The 20,054-nt window shown below is 47.0% G+C and overlaps 1 protein-coding gene across 7 annotated transcripts in view; it reads left to right on the top strand.

The window, feature by feature from the left end:
• Positions 1-20,054, top strand: part of LOC135920337 (uncharacterized transporter YutK-like) — a 278,506-nt gene that overhangs the window by 170,941 nt on the left and 87,511 nt on the right. For all 7 annotated transcript variants that reach the window (XM_065454550.2, XM_065454549.1, XM_065454551.1 and 4 more), the window contains 2 exons: positions 7,605-7,730; positions 7,922-8,049. In XM_065454550.2, the coding sequence (XP_065310622.1) occupies positions 7,605-7,730; positions 7,922-8,049 (254 nt within the window). The remainder of the gene's footprint in view (positions 1-7,604; positions 7,731-7,921; positions 8,050-20,054) is intronic.

The following is a 20,054-nucleotide window of genomic DNA, read 5'->3' on the forward strand; positions in this document are numbered from 1 at the left end:
GACTCACTCTGACTCAATCTCCCTAAAATCTGCGTCACCACGCTTACTCAGACTACGACCTAGCACAAATCAGGTACAGTCAAGATCACTTAAGATCATAGTGATGAAAGCAGAATCAGCCCGTCTTTCGCCATCTCAGACTGACTATCACTACATACAGGCAGATATACTCACGCATACTGGCTTACAGACTCGCAACCATTCGGGCTCACTCAGATTCAGGGGATGACAGAGACTCATTGACGAAATACAGCCGGGCTAGTCAATACGTTAGCATTTCAGTAACACGGTGTACTTCTTTAGCTATGTCAATTAATACGTGTATAAGGACGTTTGCCCCATATCTATGCCAGAGAAACTCCGATACTCCAGATGTAGAAAGCAATCTTTACGCTTTGTTAACCAATATATAAATTGTATGCAGGCATGTACAAAATCTGCACTTGAATGTGGTCGGCCGAAACAGTCTACAACACAGGGAGGCTGCTTACTTCTGCAATATTTTTATTTGGTGATCTTACGTATTTATAAACTTCATGTGACTGAAACTTACCGCTTTCAACGTACGCAGCTCGGGCGTATTATTGTTCACTCGGGATCATGAGTTCTCATACTCGTATGTAGTCGTGATGAGTAAAAAAAAAGCTGCAATTATACGTGATTTCGACTTCAAACTCACTCAAACTCCACTTTAGTGAGGCGCAGCCTTACTAAGGCTTACGCTAACATATAGCCGACTCATGTCGTGTCACTCTGACCCAAACTAACTCAGTGAAAACTCAGTTGCCTTCAATCCAAGCACGGCTGACACTCGCTCGGACTCATGTTGGTCGGATGGTTCTGAGCCCGTGTGAGTTTAGGTAAGAGGACTCTTGAGTAAGACAGTTGAAATTTGGGCTTGTTGATTGATGGTCTTCGGTTTGTATAGCGCAGAAGGAACAACCACAAAAAGATCGGCGACAGACAGAACGCCCTGTGTGTCGTCTTATCCTTCTTCTGCGCTATACAGTTCGAATATCATGAGTAAGCTCACGGACTTATATTTTGTACGGGCAAACACAATATCTTATAAGCACAGAGACACAAACGTTTATTACGAAAAAATGCTAAAAAAGGTTGCTTCTAAAGGGCTTCGAGTGGGGTGCCTGGATTGTTTGTATTGTACTGCACCTGAGAAGACATAGCAGCATGCTGGTGTAGATGCCTTTCAGTGGACAGATGCCCCTCTTAGAAGCATCCAGTCTCCCAAGGACTGAGATACATTACATAATTTGCATCTCTGGCACAGAAATGTTGCACCTGCATGCGATTTCCGGCCTCTTTATTCACGCAAATCGAACTTTCACGCAGAGAATTCGAGATTCAAGAAGTGTTATATGTGAAATATTTATACAAGCAAGGTCAACTGTTTCGTCCATTTCATACGCCCTAGAATATCAATTTTGTTGTTGTATCCTGTTGCATATTTTACTGCAGCAGAAAGGATGCAAACGTGACATCTGTACGTGTTATGATTATCTCTAATGTTTTTCAAATCATTGCGGGCCTTGGTCTGTATTACACTTGTCACTGACAATTCTTTCATTTCAAAAGCGGAATGATTTCTTTGGAATTGGTGCAGCCTGGAAGACAAATAGAGAAATTTCCTGCTTCATGTACGTATCTTAAATGAAGCATTCAGAACATTATGTAAAAAGTGAAATAAATTGAACAAATCCGCAAGGCAGCCCGATGTTTTCACCTAAGTTAATTTAATTTATTTGCTCTGAGGGCCCCACAGTCATTACAGAGGGGACTGGAAATAAAAATAAAGACAAATGAGGCAGCACATTGTCTCAGGGAGCAGAGTTGAACACGTCATGATCCGTGATGGTGACGATGGAAGCAGGGAGGCGATTCCAGTTCTGGCTTGTTTTTGGAATGAAGGCTTCTAAATATGCGTTGCTCTTGCACTGAGGTACCCTAACTTTCATAGGATGATCAACGTGGGATGACAAACGGCTTGGAGACGAAAAAAGTGTCATTTTCAGGTAATTACTAGTGTAATATATTTTATGAAACAGACACAGGCGGGAAGTACGACCTCTGATACAAAGGTGCTGTAGTCAAGCTTTTGCTTCATGCGATAAACGCTGCCTAAGTGATTGCAGTTAGAGAGGATAGATCTAATGGAGCGGTTTTAAACTGATTCTAAGGATTGTGTAAGTAAGGAAGTGTACGGGTCCCATATGGCTGAAACGTACTTGAGTTTAGAGCACACGAGTGCTTTATACAGCAGAAGTTTCAATTGAACTGGAGCGAGACGGAAATTCCGGCGAAGGAAACCAATAGTACTGCTAGCTTTCTTAATAGCATGGGGGACGTGCGTCTCCCACGCCATGTTATTAGTGATATGGACGCTTAGATACTCACAGCTGTCGATGAACTGAAGAGGGCAACCGTTAAGGTCACAGCCTTGAGATGTGGACAGGTCAATTTTTCGAGACACCCGCATTGCCTTACATTTGTTAACGTTTAGTTTCATAAGCCACGTGTCACACCAAAAGTAAATTTCATTAATTTCCAATTGAAGGAAGGAGATGCCGGACTATTGGCCAATATCTATTGGCCAATAACCGACGTCAGTCAAGACGGGCGTTTGGATCTGTGCGCTTCGTCCCACTGTTACTCTATGCATTTATTGGCGGAGTTTAGTAAAAAGGCTGAAGTAAGCGAAAATCTGCTTTCGAATTTCGATACTAATAACGTACTTCCGGAAGACGGTGACTATCTTCTGCTCACGCTCCGCGGCCGCCTGCGTAGGAATGAAGCTTTGACCACCCTGCTTATCGGTGTCATAGCGGTCGGTTCTCGCTGATTTCTGCCAGTTTTGGACGTTCAACTTGCCTCGAACCGCATGAAACTTAAGGTCAGACCACACACGCTTGCCAGTGCGCGCTGACTCCTGGCCGCTCCTAGTTAGACGCTTTGGCTGACTTTGATAGTGCTTCAAAAAGCACAAGTTGGATGTGGCTACTATCCGACGTTGAAGCTGGTGAAGAACAACGCCGGTCCGCATCGCGTAGCACGGTCAGATTGCAGCAAATGATTGCGGCCACCGACTAAAGCCCTGTCACCATAGAGTTTCTAAATAAACACCCTAGAGGGAAATGTGACGCTAGTGTCTACGGGGGCTATCATGATCGTTGCCTCAACCTACATGGGAATGATGGGAAGTACCGGCTTCGGATTGACTTCGATATTTAGACTGGTGGCGTTTGCTTGCGGCGCAGTAAATGAAGATATACTCAAATATTATCGCGTAAAATATAATTTTGTTTCTGCAGTATGTTGTGTAATGTACAACACTTTATATAAACTTTGCCTGACTTTGAGATGGAAGCACGGTTTACTATGGTTTATCACCAGGGCACACCAGAGTATGCGTTCTTGTGCGATTCTGTTCCCGATTTACCGCCAGAGAATAATTATTTATTTATTTTTGCAACAGCAATAACAACCGTGCATGTACTTATATAAGGATACTCATCAAGTATTTATGGAAATAAAGATTTTGTATTGTGAGAAAGTGTTGCGCCCTTGAGAGTAATGCTACAAGTGTCGTCTGCTACGACGCCTGCTCGCTGCAAACGCGACATTTTTTTCGCAGACGACAGGAACCTGCGATCTATGCTTCGTCATATTTTATATTGGCGTACCGCTTCCGAAGCGTTATGGCATGGCTTTGCACTTACACATTTTGCGACACTAGACTACAGCCAGGAGGCAGCAACCTTTCCTACCACAAGCAAGTTTGTGTTCTCAAAGTCCTACAACACGCACTTCAATTAGCACATAAACGAGCAATGCGTAATAAAGCCCTCAATAAAATTTGATTGTCAAGCCACTAGAAGTATAACTGTATATGCCTTGTATCACTAGCGCCTTCTTTTTCCTATGCTGAAGTTTTATGAAGCACGTAACGCTAAAGCACCAACCTAACACACTTAAGAAACCGAGGTCCAAACGGTCAAAACATGTTCTTTAAAGTTCACGATGCCGTCGCTTTCTCATCAGGGCTTCGACACCACACCGCGACACAAACATCGTCCCCGCCGCTGGCCGAGCGCGCTATCGCCACTTCGAGCAACATAACAAAAGCAGAGAGCTTTGCGTTGCACTGTCCCACTGCAGGTTATAGCAATTGCGCTTGGAGCGAAACCAAAACTGCCAAAAACACTTGTAGACTAGTTCACCAGTCAACAGAATGCCATTCCGAAGCCGGTACTTCCCATCATTCCCATGATGGTTGAACGATCGCAGCGCCAGATTTCCCTCTAGTTATACTAATATGGAATTGGGGATAAACGTTAATGCGGAATACCTTAGTAACTTGCGATTCGCTGATGATATTGCCTTGCTTAGTAACTCAGGGGACCAATTGCAATGCATGCTCACTGACCTGGAGAGGCAAAGCAGAAGAGTGGGTCTAAAAATTAATCTGCAGAAAACTAAAGTAATGTTTTACAGTCTCGGAAGAGAACAGCAATTTGCAATAGGCAGCGAGGCACTGGAAGTAGTAAGGGAATACATCTACTTAGGGCAGGTAGTGACGGCGGATTCGGATCATGAGACGGAAATAACCAGAAGAAGAAGAATGGGCTGGGGGGCGTTTGGCAGGCATTCTCAAATCGTGAACAGCAGGTTGCCACTATCCCTCAAGAGGAAAGTATATAATAGCTGTGTCTTACCAGTACTCGCCTACGGGGCAGAAACCTGGAGGCTTACGAAAAGGGTTCTACTTAAATTGAGGAAGACGCAAGGAGCTATGGAAAGAAGACTGATGGGTGTAACTTTAAGGGATAAGAAAAGAGACGATTGGGTGAGGGAACAAACGCGGGTAAATGACATCTTAGTTGAAATCAAGAAAAAGAAATGGGCATGGGCAGGACATGTAATGAGGAGGGAGGATAACCGATGGTCATTAAGGGTTACGGACTGGATCCCAAGGGAAGGGGAGCGTAGCAAGGGGCGGCAGAAAGTTAGGTGGGCGGATGAGATTAAGAAGTTTGCAGGGACGGCATGGCCACAATTAGTACATGACCGAGGTTGTTGGAGAAGTATGGGAGAGGCCTTTGCCCTGCAGTGGGCGTAACCAGGCTGATGATGATGATGATTATGATGATGATACTAATATGAAACTCTATGCCTGTCGCACACAAAGAAAACGCTGCGCATTTGCACTATACAGTTGCATGTAGCTGTGGTCTGCTAGGTAGCGTATATACCACGGTCGCCGCGGGATGCCTCGATGAGTACAATGGCTACGCGCACAGCCGCTCGCTGAAGACAACCGCATTTGGCTTAGGTTTGGCGCGTCGTAGGCGCGAAAATGGGAAGTAGTGGCCTCTACCTTAACATCGTAAATCAAACCTCAACTGCGTGCCATGGTGACGTTCAGTAGGCAGAGCCTGTGGGCACGCCCCGCTCCGCTGTAGCCTGAGCAGTGCAAGACATCCAAGGAGCGGAAGCACCGCGAAGGGCGTGTTTGATTGCTAATGACTTCGCTTCTGCTCAGCGCATTGAAGTACCTTTGCGGCAATGTATTTCAGAAATAGCTTATTTTAACTTCAAATGCGTTTCTCCACTTCGATAATAAGAGGTTCAGGGCCCCTTTAAGGCATCGCGGGACATGGTTAGTGATACAACCGGCATCAGGCTTAGAAGGGCCAGGGAGAAGCTCAATGTCTCCGGACATCAGAAGCAATTTTGTAACACGTACACAGTAGCTAAATAAGCACCACAAGATGCTCCGGCATGGGACGAGCAGCAAATATAAATTGCTAGAGCACTTACAGTAAACTGAAGTCGAGTTACCAACCTGGGTGTAAAATATACGGATCCAACACGCTGTGATGATCGATGTAAGCGACCCTTTATATGCTGTTTGCTTTGATTGACGAGAATTAGCGGTGATGTTGACTGTGAAAGTGTAATTTCTTCAGCGTTTAGTCCAATACGAGAATGGTGAGTTTATGTTACGCGTTACCTTGAGTGCACGGCTGCTATTTGTATGCGCAGTAGCCATAACACACAGGGAGACGTGTTTGCTTCAGGCGTTATTTGTGCGCCATTGTTCACACTCTCTGAGAGGGCACTATGAATGCCTCACGTGACACATCGCATCGTGGCAGAAACGTTAAACTTTATTTGAATTATGGGGCTGCACGTGCCAAAACCCCGATCAGATTATGAGGCACGCCATAGTGGCGGACTCCGGATTAATTTTGACACCCTCTGTTCTTTAACGTTCACCTAAAAAGAAGTGCACTAGCGTTTTTGTATTTCTCTCCAGTCGAAATGCGGCTGCCACGGTCGAGATTGAACCCGCGATCTGGAGCAATATGATAGCCGTCAAGCTACCGCGGCGCGAACAGAATCGCTGATTTGACGTGCGACCGCTTCCGTAATGTCGCATAGACTCTGCGGTGTTTTAATGTGGATTTGCGTCTACATGGCCTGCGCCAGTTGTCCGTTTGACAAATTTGCATGGTGTTTGTTTTTCAGAAACAGCAGAAGCGTGCCATACTTTCTGTTTGCCCGCAACCACTGTTTCCTTGCCTTCTTAGGTAACATTTGCCCCCTCCCACCATCTCTCCCTGTATGCGAACTGCAAAAGTGGCAGGGCTCTTATTCACTCGTCTCGCCACTGCTTCGGTTCTACCCATTATCTGTCTCCTCTGCTCCTCCTCTCTTCAGTTCTATCGACGTCCCCTCTGGACTTGCACATGGGTAGAAAAGTAAGTGCTGGAGTTTCTGAAATGCTTTTGAGTGAGGTCAAGGATAATTGCAGCTATCAAGAGGCTAATGTGGCCACGCCCAACAAGCTCCACTGTGCACATACGACGTGATGTAATGGTCCAAACGAGTTTCTCACGTCGACTTCTTTACCTGCCACGCTCGTTCCATGTATACACACGCTCTGAACCACCTTCTGACGCGGCGTGCTAGAGCAGCAGCAGCAGCAGCGACATCGCTGCTCTTCCATGCCCGCTGATATGAGTGTCGTCATGGTCGGCCTATTGATATGCGCACCAGAGGGTGACCCATGCGTCGATGCCATTGGTTTAATTAAAGAAAGGCCCGGCACGATGATTCCACTGACACTTCTAGCACACGCCGACGAAGATAGGAATAGCAAGACGCCGCTTGATGCAAAGTCAGGGTTTTCAGCAAGGTAGAGGGCAGCACGCACTCCATAACTTCGGTTGAGGAAGCGAACAAGGAACAGACCAATTAGCGGAAGCTTCTGGGTGGAACGGAAGGACGGTCTCGGCAGAAACAGCGGCATCGCTGCTCTCCCATGCCCAGTCATCGTTCTGATCTTTCCGGCAGCAACCGATATCACCGACTGACGCAGAAAACTGGAAAGTGTACAATTCTCGACACAGGACAGCAGATGTTTTTCTGGGTGTTAACTAACGGCATGTAGCTGGTTGGGTTTTCAAGATTAACTGTCTTATGCCCTTCTGAGACCACAAGGACATTGATGCTCCGTGAACTACAGAAACTCAGTATGTTTTGTTTTTGTGCCGGTGTAACATTCGCTATGTTTGCCTTTGCAGGCCGAGGCACCCCTGCTGGTTCTTCCGTACGTAGAGAGGCTGACCCGGTCGGAACTGCACTGCATCATGACCATCTGCCTCACCACCGTCTCGTCCACCGTGCTGCCCGTGTACACCAACCTCGGGGTACGGGTCACGCTTTATATACGTTCAAGGCTCGCCTCATTGTCACGGTAGCATCTTGCACAGTCAAGGAAGCCTTTAAAAATCGATTGGCGGACTTTTTGAGACGCACAGTTCGTAAGCAGTGGGATTATTCTGAACATTCGTAATCAGTCAACTTATAAGTCACCTAATGAATTGCAATTTACCCGCAGCTCAGCCCGGATGAACTCATAACCGCCTCGTTGCTGTCAAAAGTGGCGGGGATCGTGTCATCGAAGCTGCTCTGCCCGGAGACCCAGCTCTCAATCACGGCCCACTACAACATCGACCACTACGAGAGGTACATCTGCAAGCGCTGTACGAACAGTAAAACAGACACCTTGTAAAGCTGCTGGCACTTGGTATCAGGCCAAATGGTTTGCCATGATGCGATATCAGCGCTAAGGGACAGGGGTGCTGAACTATTCAAACTTCATTCATATACGCGCCTGAATAAATACTGGCAAGGTACCAAACGACTAAAATAAAAAAAAATATTCATCAACGATTGCGATACTCCGCAATGCGAAGTTTGCGGGCAGATTTTACGTGTTTTGCTTTTGCCGTATACGAGGCAAATAATTTGAGAGACACATGTATGCATAATTACAGGGCGCTCTTTATTTTCCACGTATTCTTTTTCGTAAGGAAACGCTCCTCTCCTACAGACTTCTGTTTCGGCGGCGCGGACGGCAGGGTCCTCTTGGCGGCGGCGCGAACCTGTGGATTCTCGCGTCGCCGAGCCTCTGCTCTGGAAGCTCGTTTAGCTGGGGCGGCAGGCGAAGCACGAATTCCAGCGGTTGCGTCGCTCATTGTTAAGAGAACGCTGTGAGGAACGTGGTTGGCGCGAACAATGTGTTGTGCGGCACATTGCATTGATGCACGGGCGCGTTTCGCAGCAGTCACCGGAGACAGACCTACCTCCGCTCATGCACCGCTTTGTTTCTAATTACGGCATCGGCGGATGCGCTTACCGCCCACCTTACCGATGAAGTAACCGGCGAACGGACGATGGCGCGCTACTGTGCTGCCACCTCTTAGCCACCGTAGACAGACGTCGGCATATGCTGTGCTGTATTTCCTCGGCCGTTGCTCTCCTTCACTTTAATGTGCAGGAGTGTGCACTGTAACGCTGTAAAGTGCCCTTACTGCTCTACTCTAAAAATGCAAGGCAATGCACACATGCGTGCGCAAGAGAGCAGTTTCTGTAAGCAGGACAGACGGCTATAGTAATTTTAAGCTGGCTTCGTAGAACTTAATACGACGACTATACTGAGGCTATGAGTTGCCAAAAAGCACACAATCCATCATCCCATCATCGGCGTTATTGGAGCGCAGCTCTTAGGTGCCCGTTCTTGCTTTGAGCGTGGGCGTGTCTCGGCGTTCCTTGGCGTTGCATCTCGGCGTAACTGACCGAACGAGCACAGGGAAGGATAACAGAACAAACGCGGAGCGCAGCGGTGGATGAAAGATGGCAGGAGGGAAGAGAGCGCGAGGGCGAAAGCGGAGGAGGAGCGTGCAGAGGAAGCGTGAGGAGAAAAGGGGAGGAAGCCACCTTGAATCACCATCAGATGGCGCTAACGTCCGCGCATTCACGATGACAGTTGGCGACAAAGTAGAATGAATTTAATTTATAAAGGTAAGGGGGAGAGATACAGAATTCACTCGTATAGACCGTTGACCATTACATCGGTAATATACAGGCTAGCAATGCTGGCAATCAAATTAAAGCTTCAAGCATGGGCAGAGAATAATGGCATTTTGGGAGAGCTTCAGAATGGCTTCAGAATAGGTAGGCGTTTGGATGATAACTTGTTTGTTCTTACTCAGTGTATTGAAATATCAAAAGCATAAAGCAGACCGTTGTATGTGGCCTTTTTAGACATTACAGGAGCCTACGACAACGTAGACCGCAACATTTTGCGGGATATTCTGGAAGGCGAAGGCTTAGGTGACGACTGTCTACAGCTTTTGCGAGAGATTTCCCTAGAAAATACCGTTTGCGTTGAACGGCAAGGAATGAGGAGCGAGGAGAAAGTTCATATCAACAAGGGACTGAGGGAGGGGTGCCCTTTATCCCCGCTGCTGTTTATGATATAAATGGTGAGGATGGAGAGGGCGCTAGAAGGCAGTAATATCGGGTTTAATCTCTCACACAAACAGGCGGGTACAGTAGTAGAGCAGCAACTCCCAGGTTTATATTGTGCGGACGGCATTGTGTTACTAGCTAACAAGCAAAGTGATTTACAACGTCTGGCTAATATCTGTGGGCAGGAAGGCAACAATTTAGATTTGGAATTTAGTGTTAGAATATCAGGTGTTATGGTAGTCAACGAAAACAGGGAACAGACATTGGAGATACAGGGCCAAGAAATACCTCGGGTAACAGAATATAAATACTTTGGTATAAGGATAAACGAAGGCAATGGATATATGGTAACACAGGAAAAAATCATAACAGTAAAGGGGAAGAGAAACGCAGCCATAATGAAGCACACAGCGCTATGGGGATACAATAGGCACGAGGTCCCCGAGGTATGTGGAAAGGTGCAATGGTTCCAGGACTTACTTTTGGAAATGCGGTTGTTTGCTTTAAATCAGGGGTACAATCAGGACTCGACGGGAACCAAAGGTCAGTGGGTCGCCTCGCATTGGGCGCTCATGGGAAGACTACAAATGAAGCAGTGCAGGGTGATATGGGCTGGACTAGTTTTTAAGTGAGGGAAGGTCGCAATAAAATTGAGTATGAAGAAGGGCTGAGGTATATGGAAGAAAGTGAATGGGCTGGGAGAGTGTTCAGATATCTGTACAGGAAAAACATTGATTCACAGTGGAGGAAAAGAACTAGGAAGCTTACCAGAAAGTATGCGGCCTGTAGGGTAGGCAAGACAGCAACAAAGCAGGTCAAGCGGGAAGTCCGAGAGGCTGAAATAATCTCATGGGTGGCGCCAATGGAAAATAAACCTGCCATGAGTAACTACTTAAGAGGAACAAACGAAATCAGGAAATAAACGATATATGATAACTCAAAGGGAAGCTCATTACTTTTCGAAGAGAGATAGGTGATGCCTTAGAACACGCACCCATAAAGCGAAATATAAGAAGGAAGAAGAAGCCTGTGCTTGCTGCAGTAAAGCTAGGGAAACGGCGGAGCATGTTTTATTAGAATGTAAAGACGTCTACCCAGCGGTTGATTTAGGCACCAAAGGCCTCCTTGAAGCCCTTGGGTTCAGTGGGAGCAGTGGTAGAGCAAACATGTCCGCAATAGGCATTAGTAAGGGGCGATTGGAGGATTGGTGGAAGAAAAGTAGGGAAACGACGTACAAAAGCACAGTTCGCAATAGGGGATCAGAAAATTATGGCGTGGTACTTCATAGTGTTTTTTTTTCGTTTTTCATTGTTTAATCTAGATAGGACATTAGGCAGTATATGAACAAGAGCTTGGTGGCGCAACCTACCACCCCGTTCCAAAGGGGATGCTCGTAACATCCATCCATCCATCCATGGCAGCGGCGGCACCGTTCGTGCGGGGGAAAGAAAAGAAAAACAAAGCTCGTTTTCGCACATAGCGTTCGCTGCAAGCCTTTCCGCTGAAGAATACGGTTTCATAAGCTGCAATCGCTGGGAAGCGGCAACTGTGTGGTGGGCCTATATACAGCGCCACGCGACGCGGCTCTGCCAGTCGGTCGGTCCGGTGATCGGTGCGATGCCTCCCCCTATGAAAATGGCCATTGCCTTTATGTTTCCTTTATGTTTCCTTCTTGTGTCCTATGTGACCTTTATGTTTCCTTGTCCTTTGTGTGACCTCCAGGATGTGAACTTTGTGTGTACTATGTGTTTACTCATCCTAACGTATACCTCGAGGAAGTTACCTTTATTATGCCTCTAGGATGTGTCCTTTATGTTTACGGCAGGATGTTAACTGGATGTGCACTATGTGTTACCTGAGTGTACACTTGAGTGCACATGTAGGTAACATAGAGTGCACATAACAACTGTCTTTACATATAATATAGGCAGATCTATCTGTACTGTGTGACAGGCATTGATACACTCAGCAGAGTCATTGTAAGTACTAAATCTTGACTTATGCTTTCATTTGGTCCAAGAAAACAACCCTTATTATAATTCTTGTAGGATGTGTCCTTTGTGTTTACGGCAGGATGTTACCTAGGTGTGCACTTCAGTACACACGTAGGTAACATAGAGCATATAGTGGGCGAGTTGGTTACGATTCATCGTACCTTTAGCAACAGCGCAAAAGCAACGCGGAAACAAGGAACACTCCGAAGAAACAGCGCCGTCTTGTTGTGTTTCTTCCTTTTGTCCGTGTCGCTTTCGCGCTGACCACAAGTACGAGTAACTGCTGTGTCGATATTAGCACGCGTAGAAGCAGGGCAGCGCGGATCCCGTAAATGCTTGCTTGGGCGTACAACTGAACAATTTATAATTGTGAGTTGGCTAAGTATGAAAGTTGTGTGCGGAGTATGGCCGTATTTGATTACGCGAGCATGCAAGCAGTACGCCTGTTTCACTTTGGCCGAAGTTCCGCTGCCGCTGCAAGCCAGCTATCGCCACATTTTGTCGCCTTCATTCCTTACGCTACGAGCAAATATGGTGCCACCTATGCAAGATAAAGCCTGACATTCTCAAAAACACGCCACTGGGCACCATAAGAAGCGTGTATATGTGTGGCAATTCCGAATTTCTGATCGGTAGGCGTCACAGCTCTCGCGGCTGCCCGCACACCGTGCGTCATCCCAAGCGACGGAAGAGCACATGATGCGCGCTGATTGGCTCGTGTCCGCCGACAAACCACAGGACAAGCGTTCGCGCATAGTTCGTCTAAAATCTCTGCATATACTTTAAAAAAACAAGGCAGTGCACCAAGACACTTTAAAATCAATAATTTGTGTTTAAATACCAGCCTTCCTGCCAGCAACGACGTTTTTAAATCTCGAAGGCCGTGCTTTTCCAAAATGCACGCCCTAAAGAAAAATGTAGATCTCGGAGGCTAAATTCACGTTTTAACCGCAGTGCGGCGCTGCCGCAGTGTAACGGTTGACGGTGAGCTGGGTCACGTTGTTTTGCTGTGAGCGGTGAGAGTGTTCGTTACACAGTAATTTAATCATATTTTCGAAGTGCCTAAACAAACTGTGATCCGTACCGTGTGCATTAACCATCAGGAAACCTCTGGACTCGTGTAACGCCATTAGTTCGCCTTATGTTTCGTGTGATACGCCAGTGTCTTGTGTAGCGCCCGTCCGAGCGGCCTTTGTTCTCGCCTGTCCGCGTTCGCTCGTGGAATACCTGATACTGTGGCTTCGAATTATGGTGCGTGAAAGAATTTGTTGACAGTTGTGCTTTCGTGCGCTGGTGTTCATCGGCGATTCAACAGTGTTCGCGCTGGAAAGAGTGTCGCCGCGTGGTGCCTGCGAGACGAAGAAGCCGTTTGCTGACCACATTGAAGGTAAGCAGATCTGACGCTTGCGCGCATTCTCGCAGCTTTTGGTTCATGTAGTAAGCTTTGTGGAACGACAACAGAACACTTTCTGAGCGTACGTTGACCATGTTGCTGTGCACATTTAGCAAAGCGTTTCACGAGGGGAGTTTCCGTGAAATGTATCATTTCTTACCGCTTACTTGCTTTATGGAGTGATGTGCTACCACCGCCGATTGTTGGGACTTAATGGGCAAATATTTCCCTAAACGCTGAAAGTTACTGTTTTCTCGGTAGTTTCCCGGCAAGAAATTCTTCCGTAGATATGAATTTCCGCAAGTTACGTTTGTAATGGATGTCGATGTGTCACGGGCATCGCGAGTTGGCACGCGACTGCGATGTTTGACACTTGAACAGGTATTAGCTTGTGTGAAGATTACTTTATTGATAGTGTTCAGATTGAAGTGCAGCTTCGCGAGAACTTGTCTGCTCTGTTTGTGTTCTTCAACGTGCTCGTGTATTTGTCTTCTATATTGTAGGGCAAATGTAGACCGACATTACAACAGCGAAATTTCTTTTTAATCGAGGCATCTCAATCAGACGCTCGTTTTCATTAATATTTTCATCCGAAGAACGGGATGTGAGTTCCTGCGATTGTTAAAGACAGTGGTTTGTAGCACTGCCCAATAAGGGATGCGATTTGCTTGCGATGCTTTGCGCTCGATGTTTGCCACTCTTATAACCCACCTTTCACGGCTGGCTGTTATAGTTGATAACGATAGCGGAATGTCGGTCAGATCAATGAGCAAAGGAGTAGCATCGGAAAAGGGATCGCTACAAAATCGCGGTCTAGGTTTTAGACCCTTCGTAATCGATTGGTCATTTGATTTACTAGATCTTTAAGTTTTGGTGATAATTTCCCATGTAGTCTGATGTTTGCGGCTGGTTTTATTCCCGCCTGAATTTTACCATATAACAGTGTAACCACTTGAGATATAACTACGAGACATCTGTACAAGCAGGCACACAAAGATTTGTTGGCCAGTTGCCTACTCCTATAGGTCATGTACTACTTAGCAGCTGCTGCAGAAATGTTTAAAAAAATTTGTGAGCAATTTAATACCTGAGTGGACTGGCAGGTCAGTCTCTTTCAAACAATTAGTTAAAAGCTTCTGTGTTGCCCTGATGTTTTTATGATCTGTTTTTGACTTCTCCACGTTTCTTAGCTGTGTGCATACAGGCCAGGCTGTTCTTGCTTAAATTAATATTTTTGAATAAGTGAAAAAAGATTGGCTTTTGTTTTGTTTTTCAGGTGACTTGTGAGCTCTCACCCAAGCAACACATTCCAGAGGTCTGCTGTGAGCAGACGTGGCAAACTGAAGTAACATTCAGATAGTCCAATAAACTGTTCGTAGTTTCAGACAAACTTTTGCAAAGTATAGTCAAAACTTTCTTTTAAAAGTGCAAGCACTGATCCAACCTGATCTTTCCATCCAAACATTACATATTATATTAGTCACAAAGACATAACTAGAACAGCAGCACTGCAGTGAGGAACGTACAGTGGTTCTCCAAGTGTTATACTGAAATAATCTATGAAGGCTAATTAGTTTGCAATTTTAGAACAAATTGTCATGAATTTCTGTGCCATAACAGAGTTTCAATCCATGCGCTGCATCATGTAGGGAACAGTAACCTTACAATGAAAACCAATGCAAAACTTTTTAACTCAGGAAAAATTTATAAATATAAAATGTGTACACGGAACTCTTCATCTATGCATGTCTACGTAAAATACAGGATTTAGTCACTGCGGCCACATAAAGGATGCATAAAGGTAGGACACACGAAGGAAACATAAAAGCAGTGGCCAAATTTCAACATGGAGGAAACATAAAGTACGGTAACATAAGGGATACATAAAGGGAGGACACACGAAGGAAACATAAAAGCAGTGGCCAAATTTCAACATGGAGGAAACATAAAGTACGGTAACATAAGGGATACATAAAGGGAGGACACACGAAGGAAACATAAAAGCAGTGGCCAAATTTCAACATGGAGGAAACATAAAGGATATTTCCTCATGTGAACTGCGGGAAACATACAGTAAACATAAAGGACATAACCATTTTCATAAGGGTCAATATCGGGGGCGAGCTTCACTACTGGAGAGGCTGGCGCTGCCGTCGGCGTGACGATGTACGAGGGATCACATGGACACAGTGGCCACGTCGGCTGCTTCGAAGGCACCGAAGCAAGCTGAAGATGAAAGTTTCAAGTCCGACCTGCGCTGCGGTGCTGATTAATTGGGGAGGTTTTCCTTCTACGGGTGTCTACTCGCCAACACTTGAAAGCGCTATAATAGGTTGTCGTTGTCTTTGGAGGGGTCCAACATGATGGGCCACTGCTCAATGCCGCAGTGCTGGACGTACGCAATGGATCCCGGTGTCAGCCCGGTATCAGCTACGTGATTCTTGATCGCGAAACTTAGAGCCCGGAAGCAGTGTTTGGCTACAACTCGGGTGTGCAGCACGCACTTCCGCGAGGAGATCAAGAAACATTTATTTTCTTAAACCATTTACGTGCAGTGGTCGGATCACCTATAATCCAAGGCCCCGTTGCCCTCGGCCGCCCACTTGACCTATCTTATGAAGGAATGTTGTCCCGCCAGGTCGGAGCTGGTTAGCTGTGCCTCCCATTGCTCCATTGTGTGGTGTGTTTTATCAAACGGGTGTGATTCACAATCCCAAGTAATGTGTTGTAGTGTTGGTATGCCACCGCACCACGGGCAGAAGGGCCTGTAGCGAGTCGGGAACATGGCATTTTGGAATTTAATGTGGGGGAATACCCCGGTTTGAATTTTGCGCCAGCTGGCGGCTTCCTCTCCACTGAGTTGTGGGTGAGAGGGAGAGTATTTTTTGTGGTTGCGCGCTGATGATCGAGAATCTCCGGTGTATTCGTTGGATTGGGGCCATTACAGTGGCTACCTGGGACTGCCCCAGTCGAGTCGGCCCGGTTAATAATACCTCGGGCTAGCCAATCGGCCAGTTCGTTCCCCTCAAGGCCTGTGTGACCTGGACACCATAGGATCCGGTGATGATGGGCGAATTTCGTGGGTATTATTGAGTGACATGTTTTGGTCACGTGGCCTTGAGAAACAGCCGACATGCTTCTTGTGAGTCTGTTATTACGGTGACCCTTTTTTGCGTGCGTTCCGCGTGAGCGAGGGCCATTGCCACGGCGAAAGTTTTTGCAGCCGCCGGAATACCTGCCTTGACGGATGCCGTAAATTGTTGCTGTGCTATCGTGTCGACGATTGCCACTGCGTACCTCCTGACATTCTCTTGGGCATCACTGGCGTTCAAGTGTACGTTCGAATACGCGGCTGCGTCCGTGTATGTTGTGTTGTACGTTAGATTATTTTCATACATTGTTCTAATATGCTGTGCGCGTGCTTTTCGCCTTGCTTTATTGTATTCAGGGTGCATGTTTTTGGGTGTGGGGCCACTGTTATTCGAGCTTATGTTGAGGTCGGTATTGGTAATAAGTATTAGCTGATAAAGTGTGGGTGTGGGGAAATACGTGCCCTTGTCAGTAGGGCACGTCCTGCGTGAGTGTAGCTCAAGCGTTCCCTCTGGGAGATTAGTGTGGCTTGTTTCAGTTCTTCGACTGTGTTGTGTGCTCCTAAGGCTAGCAGTCGCTCTGTGGACGTCCCCTTGGGTAGTCCGAAGGCTGCTTTGTATGCTGATCTTATTATGATGTCGGCCTGCATCTCCCCCTCGCGACTAAGGAAGTGGTAGGGAAGGCCGTACGTGACTCTGCTTATCACTAGAGCTTGGAAGAGCCTCAGCGTGTCGTGTTCTTGCATGCCGGCTATCCGATAAGTTACGCCTCGGATCATTTGTGCAATGATTTTTGCGGTGGTTTTCAATGTTTTGATGGTGTGGGATGCTTTCCGGCTACTTTGGAGCCAGAAACCCCTAATCGGTATCGCCTAAACTTCTTGGACCGTGTGTCCTTTTACAACGATGTTGACATGTCCATTATATACGTAGCCCCTCGAGTGTACCCGCATGACGTGCGATTTTCCGGGGGCACATTTGAGGCCACTAATCTTCAAGAATTAGTCTACTGCCTCGGCTGCTTGTTGTAGTACTTGTTCTTTGTGTCCCAGATGGCCCCTTGCTGCCTACAGCGTTATGTCATCCACGTAGTGTGTGCGCCAAATCGGGGATTTGGTCCAGCTGTCGCGCCAGGCGACACATCGCTATATTGAACAGCAAAGGTAAGATTATTGCCCCTTGGGGTGTTCCTCTTCTGGTCATCTTGAACTTTTGGGAAGCGATTTGACTGATTCCTATTGTGGTGGTGCGGTTGGCGAGAAAAGCCCGCACGTAGTTGTACGTTCATTCGCCGCATCCCGTCAATTCGAGTTCCTCCAATATTGTTTTATGCGGAACGTTATCAAATGCTCCCTTGAAGTCTAGTGCGTGCACTAGCCTTTCCTCTCCGCGGACGATGTTAGCTATAACTTCTTCTCTGATCAGTAAGAATTCGTCTTCACAGGATAGCCCCGTACGGAACCCTATCATGGTGTTTGGAAACCACCTTATTTCTTCAAGATACCGCTGCAGTCTTATTTGCACTGCTCGTTCGTACAGTTTACCCAGGCAGTACGTGAGAGAAATGGGCCTCACAGCACCTGTTGAGGGGGTCTTTTTAGGTTTGGGGATCATGATAATTTTAGCGTGTTTACATTTCGGGGCCAATTGGCCTTTGAGCCAGCTTTCGCCATTGAACAGTTCTGTAATTTTAGTCAGTACTCTAGCATACAGGTTCCGAAGCATCGCGTTCGTGATGACATCAGGGCCAGGAGCCGAGTTTTTGGCGGCTGCTTGAGCTGCCTCAAAGACTTCTGCATATGTGAAAGGTTCGTCTAATTTGGAATTCGCCTTTCCAAGGTATGGTCGCGTCTCGTTTGGGGCGTCTGTGTTTAATGGTGGTCCTATGTATCGTTCTTTCAGTTTCTATTGTTTTCCGTGCGTGTGCTATCCGGGTCAAGCATTCCACGAAGGATGCGCCACGTGCCAGCCGTTCCCAAGGTCCCCGAGAGGGACCCGCAGAACGTAGCCCACTCGTTTTTCGCTAATTCGTCAGCGTGTCGTTGCGCCTCCTCCGCCAGAAGTGTTATGCGGGCACGTAGCTGTTTGTTAAGGCGTTGCTTTTTCCAACGCTTAACTAATCTTTGTCTTTCGTCCCAAGAGTTTACTAGGTGAGAATCTACCACGGGGGCCTCCGACATGCGCTCTATGGCTTTGGTAGTGTCTTTGTGTGTTGATTGGATGAGTTTTGTCCATTCTTTTATGTTGTCGGGAGTCTTTGCTGTGTCGACAGTTCCGTTGGAGCTCCCTGTATTTTGACCAGTCGGTTAATTTCGTTGTGCCAATCGTTTACGTAAGTTGGGGGTGGAGAGTGAAGCACGAATCAGATCATGATCACTTCCCAAGTTTTCGTTTAGCGATGCCCACTGTGCGTCTTTGATGTTTAGCGTGTACGCGCGATCGGCTGTTGCGTCCCTGCTCACGCTGTTACCTGTGCGTGTGGGCGTGCCTATGTCGTTTGTTGTCTGCATGCCGAGGTTCTCAACCGATTGCTCAAGTAGGGCTCCTTTAAGGGATGTGGACGCGTAGCCCCACGTTGTATGTGGCGCGTTGAAATCGCCCAATATCACCATCCAGTCTTTGGTGCCCGTTATGGTCTTAGCGTCCGATAAAATTTGGGGTAGGTCCAGACCTTTGCTTTCAGGAGGGCTGTAAATGTTTGTTATGATGCTGTGTGCTTTGCCTCTTTTCCGCGGTAGCACGCTGATATTTACGGAATTGGTTTCCCCGATGCATTGGGGCAGGAATATCATTTGTGCCGTGATTGTCTTGTTCACCAGCGTGGCAACTTTAGTATTTGGGAGTCGCTCAGAACATAATAGCCCTGTAGAAGGGCCGGTTGGGGTCCGACCTCCTGAAGACATATTATGTCCGGAGCTGCCTGAGAGCTTTTAATAAATTGCTGGAGGTCTACCACCTTTCTAGCGAACGATCGGCAGTTCCATTGCCAAATCTCCAATTGTTCCGGGTTGTTTGGTTTTGTTTTCTCTTTAACTGTAGTAGCCATGGTTCCCACTCGTTATTTATGCTTTTGACATCTCGGTGTTCGAGCCGTCCGTATCAATTATGCGGTGGGCCGTCTTGGGTTTGGGCAATCAGGCGCCGACTGCTATGGCGCGTTTTTTAGTAGTAGTGGTTTTGGCTGCGGCTTTTAGCTGCTCCGTCACTTGTTGTTTGTGCTTCTCAAATTTTGCCAGCATGTGTGATTGGAAATGGAGGAGTTTTTGATTCATGAGGGTGATCATCTCGTGCATTAGTGAGTTAGAGGTTTCTGCCAATAATAGTTGGATTTGGGCCATTGCGGGTGGCGTTTCGGTATTTGCTGTTTGCGGTGTTGGTGTTGGTGATTTTGGTTCACTACGCGTGAGAGTGTTTGTATTTGAGGTGATTTGTGTCGGTTCTACAGCCGATGGCCTACGGTCTGATTTGAGCTGTTGTATTTTTCGTGCGAGTCGTTCCGCTAGCTCCTTAATTTTCTCGTCGGATCGTTGTCGTTTGCGTTCCTCGTCTCGAAGTTGTGCGCGTAGCTGCGCGTTTTCCTGCTTAAGTCTTTCATAACCGGGATATCGCTCTGTGTTTGGTGTGTGTGGCGGAGCATTGGGAGATACAACCGTCGCCCAGCTCACCTGAGGCTTTTGTGACTGCTGGTGCTGCGGGGGCACTGGCGCTTGTGCAGCCCTGGACGGCTCCTTGGATGGGCTC

The sequence above is a fragment of the Dermacentor albipictus genome, chromosome 1 (genome assembly GCF_038994185.2).
Source record: "Dermacentor albipictus isolate Rhodes 1998 colony chromosome 1, USDA_Dalb.pri_finalv2, whole genome shotgun sequence".
NCBI lineage: Eukaryota > Metazoa > Arthropoda > Arachnida > Ixodida > Ixodidae > Dermacentor > Dermacentor albipictus.